General features: G+C 42.3%; 1 protein-coding gene across 4 annotated transcripts in view; it reads left to right on the top strand.

Annotated features, from left to right (window-relative positions):
* The window catches only part of GRIA1 (glutamate ionotropic receptor AMPA type subunit 1), a 122,391-nt gene that overhangs the window by 74,455 nt on the left and 26,497 nt on the right, over positions 1 to 21,439 (top strand). For all 4 annotated transcript variants that reach the window (XM_033073072.2, XM_033073073.2, XM_033073071.2 and 1 more), the window contains exons 6-11: positions 164 to 325; positions 3,027 to 3,194; positions 7,470 to 7,574; positions 9,645 to 9,755; positions 10,697 to 10,903; positions 12,346 to 12,716. In XM_033073072.2, the coding sequence (XP_032928963.1) occupies positions 164 to 325; positions 3,027 to 3,194; positions 7,470 to 7,574; positions 9,645 to 9,755; positions 10,697 to 10,903; positions 12,346 to 12,716 (1,124 nt within the window). The remainder of the gene's footprint in view (positions 1 to 163; positions 326 to 3,026; positions 3,195 to 7,469; positions 7,575 to 9,644; positions 9,756 to 10,696; positions 10,904 to 12,345; positions 12,717 to 21,439) is intronic.

Consider the following 21,439-nt stretch of genomic DNA (forward strand, 5'->3'; position numbering starts at 1 on the left):
ACCATGACTGGGAACTGTTGTGTCTTCTGAGTTGGACATTTCCTCCCAGAGGGAAGATATTTCTCCTGAGCTGTCTGCCATATTCATACATAGGCAGGATTCCTCTTTCCCATCTAGATAGGTCTTCTTCTGATGAGCTTCTCCTGTTTCTCTCCTCCACCAGGGATTCATGGACATTGACCTGACCAAATTCAGGGAGAGTGGAGCCAATGTCACTGGTTTCCAGTTGGTGAATTACACAGATACTGTTCCTGCCAGGATCATGCAACAGTGGAAGAATAATGATGCCAGAGAGCATCCACGTGTGGACTGGAAGAGGCCAAAGGCAAGTGGTATAAAAAAACACATTTCATCTGGTTCCATCTGGCTCAGTTGAAGTTATGCTCACCTCTTTGTGATCACACATGGCTCTTTATTCTCACTTGAGATACTCTCAATATAATTAAGAACATTATCTGTTCCATTTGCCTTAACATTGTCTGAATTTTACTAGGCTGCAGTTACTGCCTCCTAAGAAATAAACAACTTAATGTATTCACTCGGTCTCCCAGTTTTCACCCCCTCAAAGCTAAGAATTAAATATCTCATAATGTTCAGTGTATAAAAAACAAAACGCCTCATTAAGTCCTTAACCTTTGACTTGTTTACAAGACATCCAGTGATAATAAAGTCTTTCCAGATGTTCTTTTTGAGCATTTCGATCAGTGTGTACAACAGAGGGGAAAAGTGTTTTAATTCCTGACATTGAAGGCCCTGAAGCTGTTGAGGGATGAGTGGAGGGAGAGGTTGCTTTTTTCTGTTTAATATTTGAAAATGAATACATTTGTCACAAACACTCTGCAATAGAAATGTTAACCTTGGGATTAGTTTAAGAAAGTTGAAAACAACTAAATCAGTAGGTGATGGTAGAAAAAAGAGTTACCACTAATGGCTCTTGCCAAGAGTTTTACTGCTTTCTGTACAAGTTTCTGCTTGAATAAACTCATGTTTTGCAGAATTTTTGCCAATTGAGATGGAATTTTCTGGTCTCCATCTGCGACCAGAAAAAGTCCCTTGTTTCTTGATTTGACGTAGCTCACATTTACACAGTATAATGTGTTCTTTAAAAGTTCAGGTCAATGCTTCTAATTAAACACAAATGCTTGGGTAACAGGTAAATTACTTTCAGGGCTGAGTCTGCTTCAGGGAGTGAAATCAGGAATTTCTCCTTCACTTCCCTTCTGTGAAAGTCAAACCCAACTTTCAGGAGTCAACAGGGCAGTGGAGATTACAGGGAGCAAGAGGCTGTTGAACTTCAGAGACAGGAGGGGAGGACAGAGTGTTGCCTTTTTCTTAACCTGGAAATGAAACTCGAGATCCTTTTAGTAAGGAGGTAACATAAGAGCAGATTTTTTATTTGAAGGCTTTCAGGGGTAGTTATTGAAGGATATCCACAAAAGCCTATCCCCACAGGAAAGAGTACATTTTTATAGATTTTAGGAAATTAAGATAATTGATAAAAAGCACCAATTAGAAGCAAAAGTGGTGATGTAATTTCTTCTCTGGTCAAGTTTGTTTTTTGGAGTAATTCCATTGACACTAGCTGCTCTCTGTCCATGAAATGTATCTCAAAGAGTTGTTCTCAACCTTGATTCCCAGGATGAGCCAAGACAGCACAGGGGCTTTGTACTCCTCAGGGCTTGGAGCTCTGGAATTTGTTTTGGTTTTTTGCCTAGGGAAAGGCTATGGAAAACTACTAGGAAAATTAGCCACTAGTATAACAGGCTACAGAGCCACAAATATATGTATGAAGAATACAGGGAGCATATAAAAGACAAAAAATCTAAAACTCAAATGGCAACAGAGTGTAGTAGGACCCACAGCTGGTCTGTGGGTTAGAGAGGGTTAATAAATGAGGGGTTTTTTGAGAAGTATTCTCTGACCGAGGCTGTTGGCATGGAGACCAAGAAGTGAAGAAGGAGAAAAAGAAGATAACTAGGAAAAATACCCCACAGCTGCGGAAAGTATTTTTAGAAAGGTCCTGGGAAGAATAGGGGTGGAGAACTTTCCACCAGTGATTGTTGTGTTGACTAATTGTGACCAATGAAGAAAGTGTAAACTGTGCAGAGGGTATAAAAGACAGCAGTTGTCATAATAAACAGATAAGAAGTGTAGTGTGTCTTTGGTGTGTTAAACCTGCCACTATAGCCACATCAGAGTGTTATAAATGGATTATTCAATTTGTCCAATTTATGAAACAAGATTAAATTCTACACCAATGTTAAATTTAGCAGCATTTTTTAATAGCAGCAATTGTATTAAAACGAATACCATCAAAGTACATTGGATACCTATATTTAAGTATATACAAAATTTGGCAGTGAGTAATTTAGTATAATTGAGGTTTGGTTCAAATGAAGCATAAGCAAAACCGACCGGGTTACACCAACCAGGGGTATGGAGAGCGCCCTTCCCTCTGCACCAACTCAATCAAGGTAAAAATCTCACTTATAAACTGTATGATAATACATATTAATACAGAATCTTCTGGAAAGCTCCTCCTAGTTTTTATTCCTAAAATCTATGTCACTATGTTGTGTTGTGCATGCTCCACCAGTAGTTGGGGTCTCTCCTTCTTTCAGGATCTCATTTCCGATGAAGGCTCTGGGTCTTCCTCAGTGTCCTCTGTGTAACCTTGCAGGTAGCACAAGCACACTAAGCTTAGAGTTATATAATTAAATATATGTTCCCATAACAAGCCTTATCCAAGTGTCCAATACCTGGAATCATCCCAATTTGGTGCAATTCAAGGCCCAAAGTTTTATTTCTAGATGCTGTTATCAGGCCTACATCCTTACTGTCCTCCCTCCACTGAACATCTGGAGGATTCTGCTTTGTCTCCTTTCCTCTTCCTTTGAAGTAATTGTAACAATTATTTTCTATTGATTATAAAGCAACAATTTTTCTAATACAGGTATAATTTTATTAGCACGAATCACTTGTCACAAGAGCTGAAGAGTCACCCTGAGCTCTGTTTGTGTTCCCAGTACACGTCGGCGCTCACGTACGACGGCGTGCGGGTGATGGCCGAGGCCTTCCAGAACCTGCGGCGGCAGCGCATCGACATCTCCCGCCGCGGCAACGCCGGCGACTGCCTGGCCAACCCCGCCGTGCCCTGGGGACAGGGCATCGACATCCAGAGAGCCCTGCAGCAGGTGGGGGAGATGGGGGCACGGCCTGGGAGTGGGTGGGAGCAGCAGAAGCAGCAGAACTGAGCTGGAGCAGAGAGTGGACAGAGCAAAAGGGATAGAATAGGTGTTTATTGAAAGGATTCACCTTGGGCAGTGCAAGAGCCCAGCCAGGGCTTCACCCAAATCAAATCCAAAATGGATCCCAGTCATGAGTTTTTACACTTTTCTAAGTTTTGGTTCCTCTCCACATTGGGGTCAGTTGTCCAAGCACAGCCCCAGGCTATGAAGTCTCAGCCCCCTTGCTTGCCCCCTTCCCTCACCCTTGTTTCTGCTTTTTGGGTACCAGTTATCCTTGATTCTCCAGCCAAAAAGGAATTGTTCTGTCCAACTACCCTGTGAAGAGACCTTACTAATACCTAATATGAAGTTTCAGAGGTACACACTAAGCAGCAGAGATTCTGAAAAACATAAAAGCTAAAACCCAAGGTATCAACACGAGGCGCTCAGGATGAGCAGTGCATCCAGCAACCTGCTGCTGCTGGTGCCATCTGATGTGTCCATGCCTGCTCCAACTTCTCTTGTTGTTCTAAAGCCAAAATATCATCCCATTTAATCAAGGCTCCTGTCTTTATGTTCCCCTCCCTAAGACACTGCTCAAACCGTGTTTTTTGCAGATTATTTGACTCTCTGGGAACTCAGCTTCAGTTCCAGCCTGCTAATGAATGCATGTGAATTTTGCCTTATGGGCTGGCTGTCACCAAAATGTTCTCAAAGTGCAGATTATAGCTTGTTTCATACTGTGAGGACTCATAAAAGTCTAAAGAGCAGCCATTTAGGTAGTTTATTCCTCAAATCTGATAGTCTTGCTTTTTTCCTCCTGCATAAAATTTAGATTTTTGAATAAACAAAAATACAATGTGAAACCTACAGCAAGAGAGCAAAATAATTCACTCTTATCAAAGACTTACCAAGGTAGAATATTTTAAAATTTCATTAAATTTCAAGACTGACATTTACTTCTAGCACTTTTCTTTCTTTTCCTGACAGAAATAGATGGGTTCCTTGCAAATACTGCTAGTTCAGTGTTATCCAAATATAGCTCATCCCATCTTCTTTCCTTAACTGTGAAGAAGGCAAGAAAAATAATATTTATTTGGTTAATTTGTATCATATGTAAAGTTCTTCAAGTATTTTGTTTTGATTTGGTTTTGGCTTACTGGTAAACAACAATTCCTTTAAAACCAAATCTTGCATCTGATTTGATTTTATTGCATGGATTCAATTTGTTCCCAAGCCTGTCACTGACTTTCTGCATGACCTTGGGCAAATCACTGTCACAGCTTCTCCAAGCCCTTATAATAAAATCAGCCTCCCTGATGCATTAGGGAGATAGGTTACCTAATAAACATGAAATACTTGGAAGTCTTCTGATGAGCAATAGCTGTTCCAGCATTTTTCTTTATTGAATTTATGAGAATAAGATATCAAAATTAGACAGCTAGAAAATACAATTTTGTGTGTGTGTGTTGGAAAATCATCTCTGAAGTTTCCTTATATCTTCATTAAAACAATTTCAAGAGTCTTAATTTTTCAACTGGAGTGACTTTGGGTGAACAACACAAAGATCCATTTGCAAAAGTTGGCTCTTTACAGATGAAAAACAATAATTTTTAAAAGGCTTGACCAGTTCTGTTGTGATGCTCAAAATAAAAGACTGGAACAGGCAGGGCAAGAAGCCTGCAGCAAAAAATTTAGCCATGAATTTGATAACCTTCCAGTATTTAGTAATGTAGCAAGAAAGAGGCAAATGGAAATAGAATAACTCATTTCAAGATTGAAGGTTTGAGTTATCCTTTCTGTAAAGACTCACAGTTAAGGCAATTCTTACAGCTGTTCACAGTGTGCTTTCTCTTCACCTCCCGTTTGTTAACACCTAAAATTTTATAAGCTTTTTAAAAGCAAAAGGTTTCTCTACTTGCTTCTACTCAAACATCTGGAACAAGCTCCCAAATTGCTTTTTTCCTGTTTAGTGTAGGAAGGAACCACAGAATCATAAAAACATTTAGGTTGGAAGATCTAAGATCATTGAGTCCAAGCATTATCCCAGCATTTTCAAACTCACTAAACCACCAATGCATGTCCCCAGCACTGCCACATCCACACATCTTTTAAATCCTTCCAGAAATGGTGACTTCACCACTTACCTCTCTGGACAGCCCATTCCAATGCTTGACAACCTTTTTGGAGAAGAAATTTTTCCCAATGTCCAATGTAAACCTCCCCTGACACATCTTGAGGCCATTTCCTCTTGCCCTGTTGGGCAGTCTGGGGGAATAGACTGACCCCCCACCTCACTACAACCTCCTAACAAGGATTCATGGATGGCAGGAGCAAAGATGAAAAGAAATGTCAAGCATTCTTCATTCTTTTAAAAACAGAAATCTGGCATGTTTCAGGAAAATGTATGTTTTTATCAAAGATAATTACCTTTTTTCTTTTTTTGCAGGAAGAGGCCCACAAAATATTGCTTAAAACCACCACACTAAGGTTTCAATTGTACTTTGAAAAGATTATGATAATTTTAAACAAATTCTTTTTTTATCATTATGTGGTCAGCACATCTAGAAAATTCCTAATAGTCCCTAACTGCTGACTAACCCTGTAAAACAGAAGCCCACAACAGCATCCTTCTGCTCCAGATGTCCCAGCACAGAGCCACATGCCCATCCATGTCTTACACACAAATGTGCTTGAATGCTCCAGTTGACTTGACTGGTGCTTAGCACTGTTGAAGTCAGCCCTCACCGTGTTTTGCACTGCATTTTTGCATTTTGCATTGCATTTTTGTATTTTGCCTTTACTGTCAGAGGATGGTGAATGACAGAAAAGCTGTGCTGCATCCTGCAGCATGGATAGCTGAGATCCCTTTTGCCGTTTCAGTGCCACATGGATATCACAGGATTAGGATTTCATTCACTCAGATAGAAGAAATTGATGCTGTAAACCTGCCTTTTAGTGCATACAAAGCTACAAAGCACAAGCACCTGTGACCTGAGCTTCAGAATCGGTCAGAGCCTGAAAAGACAACCAAAGGAGACGTGGAAAAAAGCAGGCTTGGGAGTGCTTAAGACAATGGTGCTTTTTCAGCACATCTATTTTTTATGGGCATGTTGTGTCTTGTGGAAAGGGAAAAGCATGTTTATCCAAATGTCACCAGGAATACCTCTTGGTTTGAAAGAGCTTCAGAAAATGCTGGCAGATGTTAGTTTTCATGACAAACCTTTGTTGTAACAGCTGGAAAACAAACAGGGTTTAACCAGATTAACAACAGATTTCCTCTGTAATGACACAGCCTCATTTCTTCACCACGGGTCTTTATTCTGGGGATCTCAGGGTGTTTAAAAAGGCTGTTAGTACCTGTCCCCATTTTGCATGTGAGAAGATTTCAGTTGCAGGGACAAGAGGTTTGTCCAAAGCGAGTGGAAAGGCAGAGAATGAGCGCTCGGGGTGGTCTCCACAGAAACCCAAATCTGCTCTGTCCTTCCCATGGTCCTGGTTCCCACTGCCTGGACCCCACACACTGTGTGGTTCCAGCCAGGAGCCCTTCTCCATTCCAGGCTGGGCACTTCTGCAGCAAGGGGAAGTTCAGGATGTGGGATGTGATGTGAGAATCACTTCAGCTCAGCAGTGTTATCAGCAGAGATTTATGGTTCAAAGCTTCCTACGCAAATGTCAATACTAAATTATTGGATTTTATTAATCTGGTGCAGAGGTAATTAAATTTGCTTGATAACTTATAGACTCCTCTCTATCAAAAGATTACAGCTGGGAGCTGTGGCCATGGTTTTGTATTTCCTCCTGATTTACAGCTCCTGATTTGAGCTGACAAATTCTTCACCAAATCCCAACTCCAGGTCAGATTTAGAAAATACAAAACCCCAAACTCAAGGAGTTCAGAGCTGATTCAGCTCTCTGTCGCATCCCAAGAGGTGATGGGCTCACATTGGTCATCTAGCTCTCAGGCTGTGCTATATTTTAAATCATTGAGTTTTAAAAGAAAGGGTTTTTTAATGAAATTAGTTAGTTAAGAGGATGGCTGTGCCCATGGCCAGGCATGCTGTAGAGAGTGAGCCTTAGGGAAATCCCAGTTTCAGGCAGATGTGCTGTCTCCCCTGCATGGAACTGAGAGTAATGACTGCACTCAGCACCCTTCTTCTCCTCCCCTCTGACTGCAGCTGAATCCCCACTGCATGAGAAGCTGACCAAATTGCTCTCTTCATTGATATTTGTGTATTTAAGGTCCGTTTTGAGGGATTGTCTGGCAACGTTCAGTTTAACGAGAAAGGACGCAGGACCAACTACACCCTGCACGTGATTGAGATGAAACACGATGGGATCAGAAAGGTAAAGCAGGCACTGGCCCCACATCCTGTGTCAGCTTCCAGCCTGTTTGAGTGGAGGTGTGGTTGGGTCTCAACAGGCATTCCTGATTGTAAAAGTTTGTTTGTGGAGTCACAACAAGGATATTCCCAGCTCTAGGCACGAGCAAAGCCAGGCACTAGGGAAGACTCATGGAATATTGCTAAAAAAATATAACATTTGGAAGGTGTTATCAAGACCAACAAGGGCACCTCAGGTGTGGCAAAAATTTTCCAGGATGCTAAAACTTGGTCAGCTCACCTTTGCTACTGGCACGGTGCATTGATGCAGGCCCAGCTATAGGTCTGGCTTTGCCCTTCCACTTTTCCAAGGATAAACAAAGGCAGAGCCAGGCAGAAGCTGTTTGCCCCAACCATTGTAAGTGAACCCTTTATGCTGACCTAATTCTGCTCTCCTTGAAGTGACAAAAGCTTTACCACTAACCACGTCCCAAAAGCTACACAGACCTTTGTGCTCTTCTGAAGTCTTGATCCCTTTCTGTATCCCAGGCTCTTTGAAAAATCTGTCCTTGTTCAGAGATGCCAAGCCCTTGAAACACTAATCTTTTTGAAAATCTGACTCTAGGTGCTTATGTCCCACTTTAGATACCATTTATTTGAAGAACAGAGAATAACTCAGTTATTCCTTGATAAAGGAGAGCTACTACATATTTTGGAAAGGGGCATTCTCTGCATCTCCTCAGTCCCCTGAAAGATAAAAACTTGTTTGAAACTAAGAAAAATGTAAATAATGAAAGTTCCATATTTACAGCCCCTATATCAAATTTATGCTTACACCTGAGAACAGCAGGTGTGAGATCAAAGCCCCCCACAGACAAGTGAAAAAAGGCAAATTTTCTTTGACAAATAAAATAAATGTCATTTTGAAGATGTACAAAGCAGTCTTCCTCCACTGCAAAGTATTCATAAGAGGACAAAGGTAACATCATGCCCAGTTTGGGTCTCTGAACTTCAATAAGTTGGCAGTATGGAGAGACTCTAGAGGAGATGAAATTGAGTGGCTAAATGTCTATGTATTTACCATCAGAAATAATATTTGATTGGAAGACATGTACATCACTGCCATGATGCATATGGTATTTTAGATCCATCAGGTTAGAGGTGCAAAGCAAACATCCATGTTTCCCCTTTTGTTGCCCCAGGGCAGAGCTTTGAAAGCTCTTTCCTCACTTTCCATTCTTTTTGTCTGAGCAATGAAGAGTGATTAGGAACTGCATAGATTTTTTTTTCTCCCTAGCTTTTATGATCTCTAATCTGCCATCACCACATTCCTGGTCATGCCCTGGTTAATACCTTTTCCCTTTTACTGTGATAAGAAATTTCTTTCATATGAGCAGAGCTCAGGCAGCTTCATACTCACATGAGGTGAAGGAAAACCTCTTCTAAAATCAAGCCCTCCAAGTGGATAACCTCAACCACAATCTCCCTAGAGATATTTGCTGGCACTCTGCTTTACCTGCAAAAAGTGATGGAGCTGCCCAAATCCCTGATTATTATTAAGCAGAATTTAACCTTAAGAGTTCTTCCCTTTACAAGTGTTCAGTTTATTCATAACCCCAAACTTTTTGATACTGGTGCAGGACTGGGGGCGGTTCTGACTTGAATTTTTGTCCTGTTGTCTCAAGATGTCCCAAGAGCCAGTCCTGTATGCATGCAGGCTTTCAGCTGCAGGATCATTTTTCATCACCCTCTAGCACCTGCACCTGCAGCAGGCAAGCTCACTGTTAGAATAATTTTTGGAAGTCACGCTGGGAAAGGAATGGCAATAATCACCAGTACAATGTGATAAATGTTTTTGCATGCATACAAGCACTGTACTACTGTAGCACATCATGCACATTATCATTTTCAGGCTGGAGCCACTGTGGGATGGGGAATTCCCCTGTCCCCTTCTCCAAAGACATGAAAAATCAGGAAAGGAGATCCCTGGCTGGATATGAACATGCAGAGAAGGCTGATCTGGCTTGGGTGAACCTGTTACTGTGTCTTGGTTAATATTGCAAAGACCTATTAATCCTGGCTTTGTGTTGGGCAGATTGGTTATTGGAATGAAGATGAGAAGCTGGTCCCTATAGCTGTAGATACTCAGAGTGGCAACGAGTCCACGAGCCTGCAGAACAGGACCTACATAGTCACAACTATCCTAGTAAGTGCTGTGAATTCCACCCCAGCTCTCCCTCTCCCCCATCCCCCTGATGTGCAGGCTCCCTCTTCCCACGCATGTACCTCCCTTTGTATTATATCATTTTTTTAATAGCAATAATAATAATAATAATAATAATAATAATAGCACTTATTGTTTCCTGCTGGCTCCATAAAGCCATCTGCAAATTGCTGTGGGTAATTAAGTAGGTATTAAAGAGCTCTCATGCTTAAGCATAGAAAATACAAAAGATTATGACAAGATAGTAGAGGCACATCAACACAGGTAAATTAGGAACATTGTACCTGTGCTTGGTATTTATCCCACAGAACGGGGGCTGCAGTTTTGGGAAGGATAAGCTGTTTTGTTCAGAGAGGCTGAATCATTGCTTTAAAAAGAAATCTCCACTATAATCATGGAGGAATAATAGGTACCCCACAATGCATTGTGTCATTGCATACACTTACCCTGCAGAAATGTGAAATATTACTAATTTGTTTGTTGATTGCTTACTGGGAGTCTGCAGAGAAGACACAATACTCAAACTGAGTTAAACACTTTAAGGCTCTCTCCTGTCCAGCAGATTTGATTCTTCCTGTGCCCACACAGGTAGGCAAGCCTTTAAAAATTTACAGCTAGATACACTAAATACCCCTTGCAGAACTACAGTGAATGGTTTGTTTCCCAAGTCCTGCCAGCAGCTCCATTCCCCTCAGTTCCATCTCCACAGGAGCTGCACATGGACTCTGCATGAATAAAAGGAATATTCCACAACAAAATATTTCAGACTTTGTACCTTCTAGAATAAGCCCACAGTGTGTTGGCAGTCCCTTGGCACAGGAACACAAAGCTGGAGCTTTGCAGGGTGACCAGAACCTGGTCCACAGCTGGTGTGCAGCTCTGCAATGAGGAGTGTGGCTCAACGCTGCTCTTCTGTGTGCCAGGAGGACCCGTACGTGATGCTCAAGAAGAATGCCAACCAGTTTGAGGGCAACGAGAGGTATGAGGGCTACTGCGTGGAGCTGGCCGCCGAGATTGCCAAGCACGTGGGCTACCACTACCGGCTGGAGATCGTGCGCGACGGCAAGTACGGAGCCCGGGACCCCGACACCAAAACGTGGAACGGCATGGTGGGAGAGCTCGTCTACGGGGTGAGTTTCCAACCCAGCTCTTGGTACATGGGATCACATTCCAGCCCCAGAGTTAGAAGGAGTCTCAGGATGTGTCAAGGGAAAATTAGGTTGGATATTAGGAAAAGGTTTTTCACAGAAAGAGTGATAAAGTACTGGAATGCTCTGCCCAGGGAGGTGGTGGAGTCACCATCCCTGGATGTGTTTAAAAAAAGACTGGATGTGGCACTTGGTGATGTGGTCTAGTTGAGGTGTTAGGGCATGGGTTTGACTCGATGATCTTGAAGGTCTCTTCCAACCCAGTCATTCTGTGAATTCTGTGATTTTGAAAGGATTTTACGGAGGAGGTCAATAGTGATGTCCCAGTTTACAGCTTCAGATAACTGCAGTAGAAGGAGTCCTGGCCTGTCTCAGCCTGAGCTCTCCAGAGGACTGCAGCTCAAACAATCAGCCCAAGTAAAACATTTTAATTTAGGGAGAGACAGCACGTTCTGCACCTAGGGAAATGTCAAAACGTTTCCTCTCAACAGTTCCAAGATTCTTTTTCTTTACATTTTTAGAAGAGCAAGTATCAAAAGGTCATACTTTCCCACGGGTAGAATCTCCAAATTTTACTCTATTTTATATTTGCATGGTAATGGCAGGATGAAAGAAGAAAAAGATTTCAAGCACCCAGCGCATGAGTGGTGAATAGAGGGATGAGATTACTTTCTGTCCAGCCACTCATTTCCATTATCAGAGATGTACACCTGCACCCTACACTTCTAAACCTCATTTGGCCTGGTAGTTCATACTCTATTATGTTTAGGTCATCCCTCAGACAGAGGGGTCTCATTTCCCTTTCCCTACAAGGGAAATCATGCAGGGAGCATCAGTTCCCAAGTCCGTGTGAGACTGTGTTGGAGTGGGGATGATCTGTCTCCTGATGGTTGCTCCACTGTAAATGCTGCCAGCCATTTCAATGCATTTCCCTCTCCATTTTCAAGATGGATTGCAAAATTAGGGGAGAGTGCAGATCAGTATTGCTGGAACATTTTTTTCCTCTTCTCCTGCATCAGTTATGCTATCAAAAAGCAGCTCCCGATGGAAGTAAACATCCTGACATCCTTTTTCAGGAGATTGGCCTTTCCTTACCTCTTTTGATGTCTGGATGATAAAGCTCTTTTAGAGAAAATCATCTTCATCAGACTGTGACATCAGTGGATAAATCAGATGAGAAGAGCTGTGTGGCTGCAAAAAGAAAGCGCTGTGATTTCAAAACAGATCTGGTAATCAGTAGCGATAAAATGGAAATAATCCACCAATATTATGGGCTTCTCCTTTTTAACCTTTTTCTTGGAATGAGTTTTGTATGATTTCTTCTGAGATAGCAAGGTTAAACAGAGATCAAAGGATCACACACTGCAGTTAGTAAATATATTTTATTCCCAGTCTGCAAATCTCTTTTCTGTCTCCTTTTTCAGAGGGCGGACGTGGCTGTGGCACCATTAACCATCACCCTGGTCCGAGAAGAAGTTATAGACTTTTCCAAACCGTTCATGAGTTTAGGTATATCAATAATGATAAAAAAACCTCAAAAGTCCAAACCAGGAGTTTTTTCCTTTCTGGATCCATTGGCCTACGAGATATGGATGTGCATTGTTTTTGCCTACATTGGCGTGAGCGTCGTCCTCTTCCTGGTGAGTCGCTTCAGCCCCTATGAGTGGCACACTGAGGAATTCGAGGAAGGACGGGACCAGCCAGCCAATGACCAGACAAATGAGTTTGGGATATTCAACAGCCTCTGGTTCTCCCTAGGAGCTTTCATGCAGCAAGGATGTGATATTTCTCCAAGGTGGGTTGCCTTCCCTAATGAACCTTCTTCCAGTTCGCTGGTTTAATCTTTCTGCGTACTTTGAAGCTGAACAGGTTCTGCTTTGACTTCCTGAACTAAAGTGTAGTTTTGTGAATCAGTTACAGACTCAGAAAGGATCCAGAGATTCACAGGTCCCACAGCTGTGTGAACTTGGGACCTCAAACTCAACACCATGAAAATATCATTTACATTTTCCTTTGGGGAGTTCTTTTGAGGGAATTTACAGAAATAATAAGCAGCTTTTCTAAAGCCACCAATTGCAATTAAATTTTGTCAGTCATTTATTTTGTTGCTAGTAGAAATAATCTGATTCTAACATTACTTCCAGCAAGGTAGAGAGAATTAATAGAGTACGTGCCCAGTTAAAGGTTATATGGTCTGTGTCAAATATTATGGAGGACAATGAGTGGCTTAATTGTTACTGGCCTTTAAAAAGGTTAGAGAAAGACCAAGTTGTGTCCTGCTTCCCATTTCAGCCAATAGTTCTGCCTGAAAGTTCAGTAGGACCCAACATCCCAAGTGTTCATGAAGGGACTTTTTGGTAAATGACTCTTGTGATTTACTTAGATAATTTTTCCTTCCTTTTGGGGACTTTGTCTCCTTTTTCTTCAAAGGACGTTTCATCCAGAAATCCCCATCTTATGGGTGAAGACAAGTGGGCAGAAGTTGATTTCCAGCCTGCTGTGGTGGCATCAAAGCTCAGGGGATGAGAAGGAGGCGCAGCTCCATCGACAGGTGGAGATAACTCTGTGCAGCTCAGCACATCCTTGGGATAGCAGGGAAGACTGAGCACCAGCTTTTTGGCTATCAGATACCAATTTATCCAAATGTTAATGAGCTTGTGATAGCAGGGAAATAACAGCCTGCAGGGCACTTTGATGGTGACAGCCTTTATGAATATGTTTTATTATCTGATCATTGATTAGTAGGAGGCCAGGCAGAGAATTCAGAAAGTCTTCCCAGCAGAGGAAATTTCAATTTTATTTCTGTCTTGTAAACAGCCCCATGCGTTTAGGATCAGGTTATTGTGATTTTTATTCTCGTTGTTTTTGTCATCATTATTCTTATTTAGGAAAGAGAATGTCTTCCTTTGGGGTCATTTCAATAGGTGATTTCTGAACCAAGGAGGAACAGGGAGAAGTGAAAAGCTGAGGCTTTGAGGAATAGCAAATTTGGCAACCTCTTTAATAAAAAGTGTCAGGGAAAGATCAGTGGGTTTGATTCAGCTAACAAAATTTGCTCTAGCTAAATAACATGCTTTGAATCACCATTTCAAAGTGTGCTTTTATTTTGCTTTGAAATGGGAAATGAGAATTGTTCCATCATTGTTATTTTAATGTTGGTTGATTTAATCATCCTGATAATGAAAATTACAATTTCATTGAAACCAATATTTTCCCATGGAACACAAGAGCAGTTTCTGACTGCTGCAACTATTGGCAAGATGGTAAAAACTTAAAAATTAAATATGGGAATTATTATAACTCCCAGTACTCTGAGTACAGCTCCTTGAGATGGTTGTAAGGGGAGAGGGACATTTCTGTGTGATGTGAAAGCCAGGAGGAAGCAGAAGAGTGAGAATTCCCGTAGGATGTTGTTGTGCAGAAAGGCTCAGAGCACATTCCATATTTCACATGTATTTTTCACACAAACCTGGTGCAGGATGTCTGTGACACATCACTTAGAAATGAACACTTGGTAGAATGACACTGTGGGCAGGTGGGGATATCTGCTCTATTCTAATATATTTCCTATGTAGTTGCTTCTAAACTTATCACTACTATCTCTCAGCATCTCCCCTGTAATGCATTAACCAACATAAATAGCTTCTGTTATACATCTGTTCTGTCATTCTCTCCCCAGCAGAAAGGAGCAAGTGCAGGGGTGTATTTTGTTTTTGTAGAGGTTTTGGGTTGTTTATTTCAGTTTTGTTTTGGAAAGGAGCAGGAGAAATTTGTCTGGAGGTTTGTTTTCTTTTTTCCAGAGCATGCTTGTTTTAAGTGCATATGCCACTATGTATTTATCATTAAAAAAAAAAGGAGTAAGATCAAAACTGCAGACACATCACTCAGCACAGCGGGTGCTGAGGTTTGCAGCAATAACTTGCTCTTGTAAATGTGCATCCCTCAGTCTCAGACCAGTCCCCAGGGAACTTCAATGCCCCAGAGAGACAAAAATTTGCTTTTGAAGGAAAGTGTTGTCCTTTTTAAGGACAGTCTTACAAGGCAGAGCTTTAAACAGGCTTTTAAGTACATGGGGACAACCTACCAAGGGCTTTAAAGACACACTGTGGGTTTGGTGACCTGTGGATGGCCAAGAGAGAGAAGAGCTGAGGGTTACCTGCTCGCAGTCCCTTTGCAGCTGGCATCCTTGAAGCTCTGAAGCCTTCATGTCTAAGCATTGACTGGGTGAATATGACAAAGGGCAGGCAGAAACTTCTCATGGAGAATCCCAGCTGGAGCTGGTGGCAGCCTGTGTTGTGCCTTTGGATGCTGAAACATCCATGAGCTAGGAATCCATCCCTCTGGATCCATAAAGGAATGCCTTGATGGTAAATGCATGGCTCAAACCAAGGGGGCTGCGAGCTCTGGGGCATTTCCCACTGAGTTCTTGTCCATCCTCTGCACCATCACTGACCAGTGGCCCCACTGGGGGTGGAACTGCCCCTACCACATGAACTAATAGTCCTGGCTGAGGTGACACAGCCCCTGTTGCTGCCCTCGAAGGTTTCAAAGCACAGGCTGGTACCCAGCAGGGCCAGGGAGAAGGAGCAGCTCAGAGCTGTGCACAGCTCCAAAGCGACAGGCAGGAGTCAGTGAAGTCTGAAACGCACCATAAACCATTAAGCTTTGCAAAGTGCCACCTTAGCTTCAGAAAGCGGTCATGAAATTGCAAAAGCTCTCATTAAATGTGAAATACAGACCCAGAAAGGAGCTTCTCAGAGCAGGCATCAGAGGTAATAAATAACCTGCAGCCAATAGTGAGAGCCCGTGGAAAGAAAAATGTGAAGTAAATGTGACTCACATTGTACCATTTTCAGAACTGTAATTTGATAAATTGTCTTCAGAGCTCAAAATAACCGCAGTGTGTAGCAGCTGTGGGGAGCAGGACCTTACTGAAGTCCAGCACATTTCTGCCATTCCTCACTTAGGATGGACCTGAGGCCTTTGAGGAAGAACTGAGGGGATGCTGGGGCTTCCCAACTTCCTCTGCAGCAAAACAAGGCATCAAAATTTTTCATCTTCTCCACCATTTTTTGCAAAGTAAATAATTTTACTGTTGTGAAAAAGATGGAAAAGCAGGGAGCAAAATAGTATCTCTTGTCAGCTTCCTATCTTGATCTTCTATTTTTTGTTATCATAAAATGTGTTGCTTCATAGGGTTTGAGCCCAAAAGAGATTTCTTGTGTATTGGAGACTATTAAATTAAATCCAGTTACTCTTCCTGTGACTCAGAAAATTTATGTTTGACTAAAATGAAATACATTTAGTCAAAACAGATCTTCCAGAAAGGAACTTATTCTTCACTTGAAAATACCATGGGATAGAATAGACAGTTACTCTCAGGTCAGTTGACTGTAGGAATCTTGTCCCATCTCAGGTTTGGCAGATGAATAAATATCACACAATATCACCTGGTGAATGCACACATCCTTTGTGCCTTGCCAGAGGAAAATTAAATAAAGATCTCAAAAAATTAGCCAAACTTCTTGGAGCATCTTTACTGTTGAACCAAAAAGTATATATATTGTGAATTCAGATCAAAATCTACTGTGAGTAGAAGGGAAATGCATACTCATATCATGGCACACTAGGGTATCATGTCATGATACTGTTGCCTGGAAAGTCTGACCTAGAACAGAGACTGGACAGAGCAAAAGGGATAAAATAGGTGTTTATTGAAAGGATACACCTTGGGCAGTGCAAGAGCCTGACTGGGGCTGCACCCAAATCAAATCCAAGGTGGATCCCAGTCATGAGTTTTTACATTTTTATAAGTTTTGGTTCATCTGCACATTGGGGTCAGTTGTCCAAGCACAGCCCCAGGCTATGAAGTCTCAGCCCCCTGGCTTGCCCCCTTCCCTCAGCATTGTTTTTGCTTTTTGGGTACCAGCTGTCCTTGATTCTCCAGCCAAAAAGGAATTGTTTTGTCTAATTACCCTGTGAAGAGAACTTGCTAATACCTAATGTGAAGTTTCAGAGTTACACACTAAACAGCAGAGATTCTGAAAAGTATAAAAGCTAAAACCCAAGGCATCAATACCTGGACAGCACAGCTTGAAATCACTCATGATAATCTGTCTGATTGAGAACAGAGCTGGAGATGTCGTGGTCAGCCTGTGCTGGGAGTGTGAATGAAGCTTTCATTTAATCCCATCTGTGTCTGAATGAGAGCCAGGACAGGGGATGTTTGGGGAGCATCAGCAGGGCTGCATGGGCAGGGAGAGCCTCTGTGCCCCTCCGTGACCTCTGCTGGGAAATGCTGGGGTCACACCAGCGGTCCATTATCCCTACAACTGTGGGGAATAATGTGTGCAAGGAGACATGGCACGAGGTACAACCCACCCTCCAGCTGGCTTGGGATAAAGAGTTGACAGGGATAAAGGGTTAACAGGGATAAACTATTTACAGGGATAAAGAGTTAACAGGGATAAAGGGTTAACAGGGATAAATAATTTACAGGGATAAGGAGTTAACAGGGATAAAGGGTTAACAGGGATAAATAATTTACAGGGATAAGGAGTTAACAGTCCAGAGCCAGAGGCTTTGCAGGCTGCAGGGGATTGTGCTGCTGTGACCCCTGGCTGGGGCTGGCTGTGCTGAGCAGGGAGGTTTGCTGGCAGAGATGATGAATGACTGCACTCCCAGGCAGGAAGGAGAGAGATAGATGCTGGCTGCTCTCCAGTCAATAGATACAATCTATTATTTATATGCATCTTGTGGACATCGTTGTTTGTTTTTTGTGACATGGAAACAGTGCTCTGGCTGATCCATACAGTGTGGTCGTGTTCACTGCACTGCTCTGTCTCTGCTGCCATTCCAGTTTGTCTGGGGAAGAGCAAACAAGGTATTTACTATGTACCTGTAGCATTTTTCTCTGCTCTTTTTCCTGTTTGTTTACATTTTTAGCCAAATTGAAAAAAGTCACAGGAGACTTCTGATTTTGAAAGACAGCAGCACTTTTGCATTTCATCAAGATCTTCCCAATACTGAAACACTTTATCCAGCTTTTGGGCAAAATCTAAATCAGAAATTGATTAAAACAAAGAAAAAAAAAAAGTTGTGGGGGTTTTTGATTTTTTTTTTTCTTTTTTTTTTTAGTGAGAGGTTTGATTTGGATTTTTTTTCAAGGAAATTATTTCTGTTCCATCCTTTATAAACTTACATTTGCAGGGTACTTACTTATTTTGCTAAAAATTTCACATTAGAGAAATTAGGACCAGCTGTATTTAGCAATCAAAAGGAATTTAATTCCTTCCTGAAAAGAAGGCTGAGCAGGGGTATTTATCTGATGACTCTTCTTGATTTTAGTAAGCATCTTCTCTGGCACTCCAAGCATCTGCCTTGGAAATGGCCTCAAATTGCACCAGGGGAGGTTGAAATTCAAGTTTAGGGAAAATGTCTTCACTGGAATGGTGGTCAGGCATTGGAACAGGCTGCCCTGTGGTGGAAGTGGAATTGCCATCCCTGGAAGTGCTCAAAAAGCATGTGGCACTTGGGGACGCGTTAATGGTGAATTTTAATGGCAGTGCTGTGGTAATGGTTGGGCTCAATGATCCCAGAGGGCTTTGCCAACCTCAGTGATTCTGTGGGGACAAAGCTCAGGTTCATTTATTTGTGGTGGTTTGCTTGAACTGGTGAGCTGACTTGAGAATAAAAGTAAGAAAATCAAGACTTTGACTTCTGGAAAAGTCTCTTTGCCTTATAAAAGTGTATCAAATGATGTTGCAATTATCTCTACCTGGCAAAGATAATTATGTCCAGGGAGAGCAAATTCAGGTCACAGGGTAACAGCAGCACTTGCAAATCACCAGGAACTGATGACCACACTTATTTCTAAAATGTACTTAACCAGGGAAAGTGACTCACCAGAGGAACAGCTTGACAAATTGCACAATATCCAACTAAACTATCCCTTTGGAGTCTGCGCACTTCCATGGCAACCAGAGTGTGGCAGCCGGGGGAAAATGGAAATTCTTTTAAAATAATCATCCTTGCTATCCTTTTTTTTTTTTTATTTGGGAAAATGCTGAAGGATACAGAGGACTCAGAGGAAATAACCAACCGAGAGAGCATTGTTGGAAAGATGCAATTTCTTCTGTAAAGGAAAAATTAGTCTTTCAAATTTTCACGTCCTGCCATTGAAAATGTCTAAATGCTGCAGAGGTAATGAATGCTTCCTCCACTGACCTGTAAACTACTTCCTCAGGATGCTTTCCCTATCAGGCATATCTAATCACTCTCCCACAGCTCTGACTTTGGGCCTTCAGCATTGAGGTTGCTGGGGGACAGCAAGAAATTTGCTGAAACTCCTCCCATTGAGTGACAGATTCAGTAATCATTCCACCAGCTGTGTTTAAAATAAGTCATCAAACACTTCATCTAAAAGCAGATATATTAGCCTAAAAATACTTTTGCAATTTCTTTCTTCAGGACTAAATAAACGTTTCTCATGTTTTTTCATTGAAAATGAAGTTGAAAATAGCAGGGGGGAAAGTGCATTTCCCTTTTTTTTAATATCTTGGGAAGTTTTATCTGAAAGAGGGTAGATTTGAAATAGATATTAGGAAGAAATCCTTCCCTGTGAGGGTGCTGAGGCCCTGGCACAGGTTGTCCAGAAAAGCTGTGGCTGCTCCATCCCTGGAAATGATCAAGGCCAGGCTGGATGGGGCTTGGAGAAACCTGTAAAAGGTGTCTATGGCAGAGGCTTGGAATATAATGAACTTCAGGATCCCTTTCATGCCACACCATTCTGTGTTCTCTGACATGGAACTGGAAGGTGCTGTTTGTGTTTCTGATGCTGGGCACTGACTCAGATGGTGAGGAGCACTAAGATTTACACTCACAGCCTTCTCCCTGACTGCAGCAGGAGACTCCCAGAGCCTCCAGGGACCTCCTGTTATGCTGTACTTGGACTGACTTTCAGTCAGTAAGAGAAGCAGATTTTCTCCACTTCCTTTCCTCTGGTTAAGGAGTTATTCCTGAGCAGTCAGCTCAGCTGGGGTCTGCAGTCAGGACAGTGCATGGTTGTGTCTCTCTAATAGTTGTGTTGCCTGCCAAGTCTTTTTGTCAGAGAATAAAGGTTGTGAGGAGCTGAATGGCTTCCACCTCCCTCAGGTGGTGTCCTCTGCAAGGCTGCCTGTCACACACTGCTTTAATGTTGGCACTCCAAAAAAATATTGTAGCTAAGATGGGAAGCCCTGAGCATGTTTTCACAGGGAAACCCCACTTAAAAAACTCTTCCATATGCTGTACATTACTTTTATCAGCACTGAGATGTCATATGCACACCCACTGCATACACATTCCAATGAGCTTTGAACTCCTTGATTCAAATTGCTCTGGCTCACAAAACACAAAAAGCATCCACAGCTGCTCTTTGCAGGTATCACCCCCACAGCTGGCCTTCCACGGGGAGCCTCAGAGTTCTGTCTTTATTCCAACAGACTTTGGCATATGTTAGACCTGTTCTGCTTTGTCTCAGATTTCATCCCAACTACTTGTCCCTGTAACTAGGGAAGCACCATATCCCCTTTTCATGAAAAATTCAGGAGTGCATTCATTCACTGAGCAATGCCCATTGTAGCAGCCCAAGATGGTGAGCAGGTAAAGACAGATTTGTTGAAATGGGACAGACATACTGTGCCATCCATTGTGAAAGGCTTGAGGAAGCCAAGTAACTGGGAAAAGCAAAATATGGGTCCTGCTAAGAAATCAGGGCAAAAATCCTGGTGTGTTTGGGCAGGGTCTGGAGCTGGAGAGGGCAGAGCGTGGTGTCACCTCTGGAGTCCTCCAGACTGCCTTGGTCTTCCTTCCATTTTCACATGGGTCAAAGGAGAAGCTGGAGAGCAGCTGATTCATATGCTCAGATGGCAGGAAAGGGCACAGCTCGTGCTCTCAGCCCTTTCCTTAAACAGCAGCAGCACTCTTGATGGCATTCAATCTATTTAATAAAATCATGCAGTAATTCTGATTAGTGCCTACCCAGAAGAGTTGCTGCTTACCCTCAGATCCAAAGGCTAAGCAGCAATAATCCAATCATGGTAATCATAACTTACTACTTTGATCTTCAGATAAAAGAGTCTATAGAACTGCAAAAGTGTTACATCACCGTTATTTGGACAACTTCAAAGCATGTTTTATACACTAATGAATTCTCCCAACTCAGTCTGATGAGGAGTAATAGAAGGAGAGTGTGTGAACAGAGGAGTAGAAAGGAAGGAGATGAGTCCTCGTATGTGAAAGGAAAAAGCAATAAAATAAGCACTTGTACCCTGTGTATAGGTGTGAGACGTGATGAAGAGCCCACGAGGGTCCAGCTGCAGGAGCCAAGTGCACAGGATGCTCTCCCATAGGAGGAATTTTCTCTTCTATCATTTTTTGAAGCTTGCAATAAGAAGAAAAATCTCAGGCTGCAGAGAGGAAAACAGAGGGAGGGGGCAGCTTTTCATCTCAGCAGTGCTTCTGAAACCTTAAAAAAAA

This window comes from Catharus ustulatus, chromosome 15 (assembly GCF_009819885.2).
Source record: "Catharus ustulatus isolate bCatUst1 chromosome 15, bCatUst1.pri.v2, whole genome shotgun sequence".
Lineage (NCBI taxonomy): Eukaryota > Metazoa > Chordata > Aves > Passeriformes > Turdidae > Catharus > Catharus ustulatus.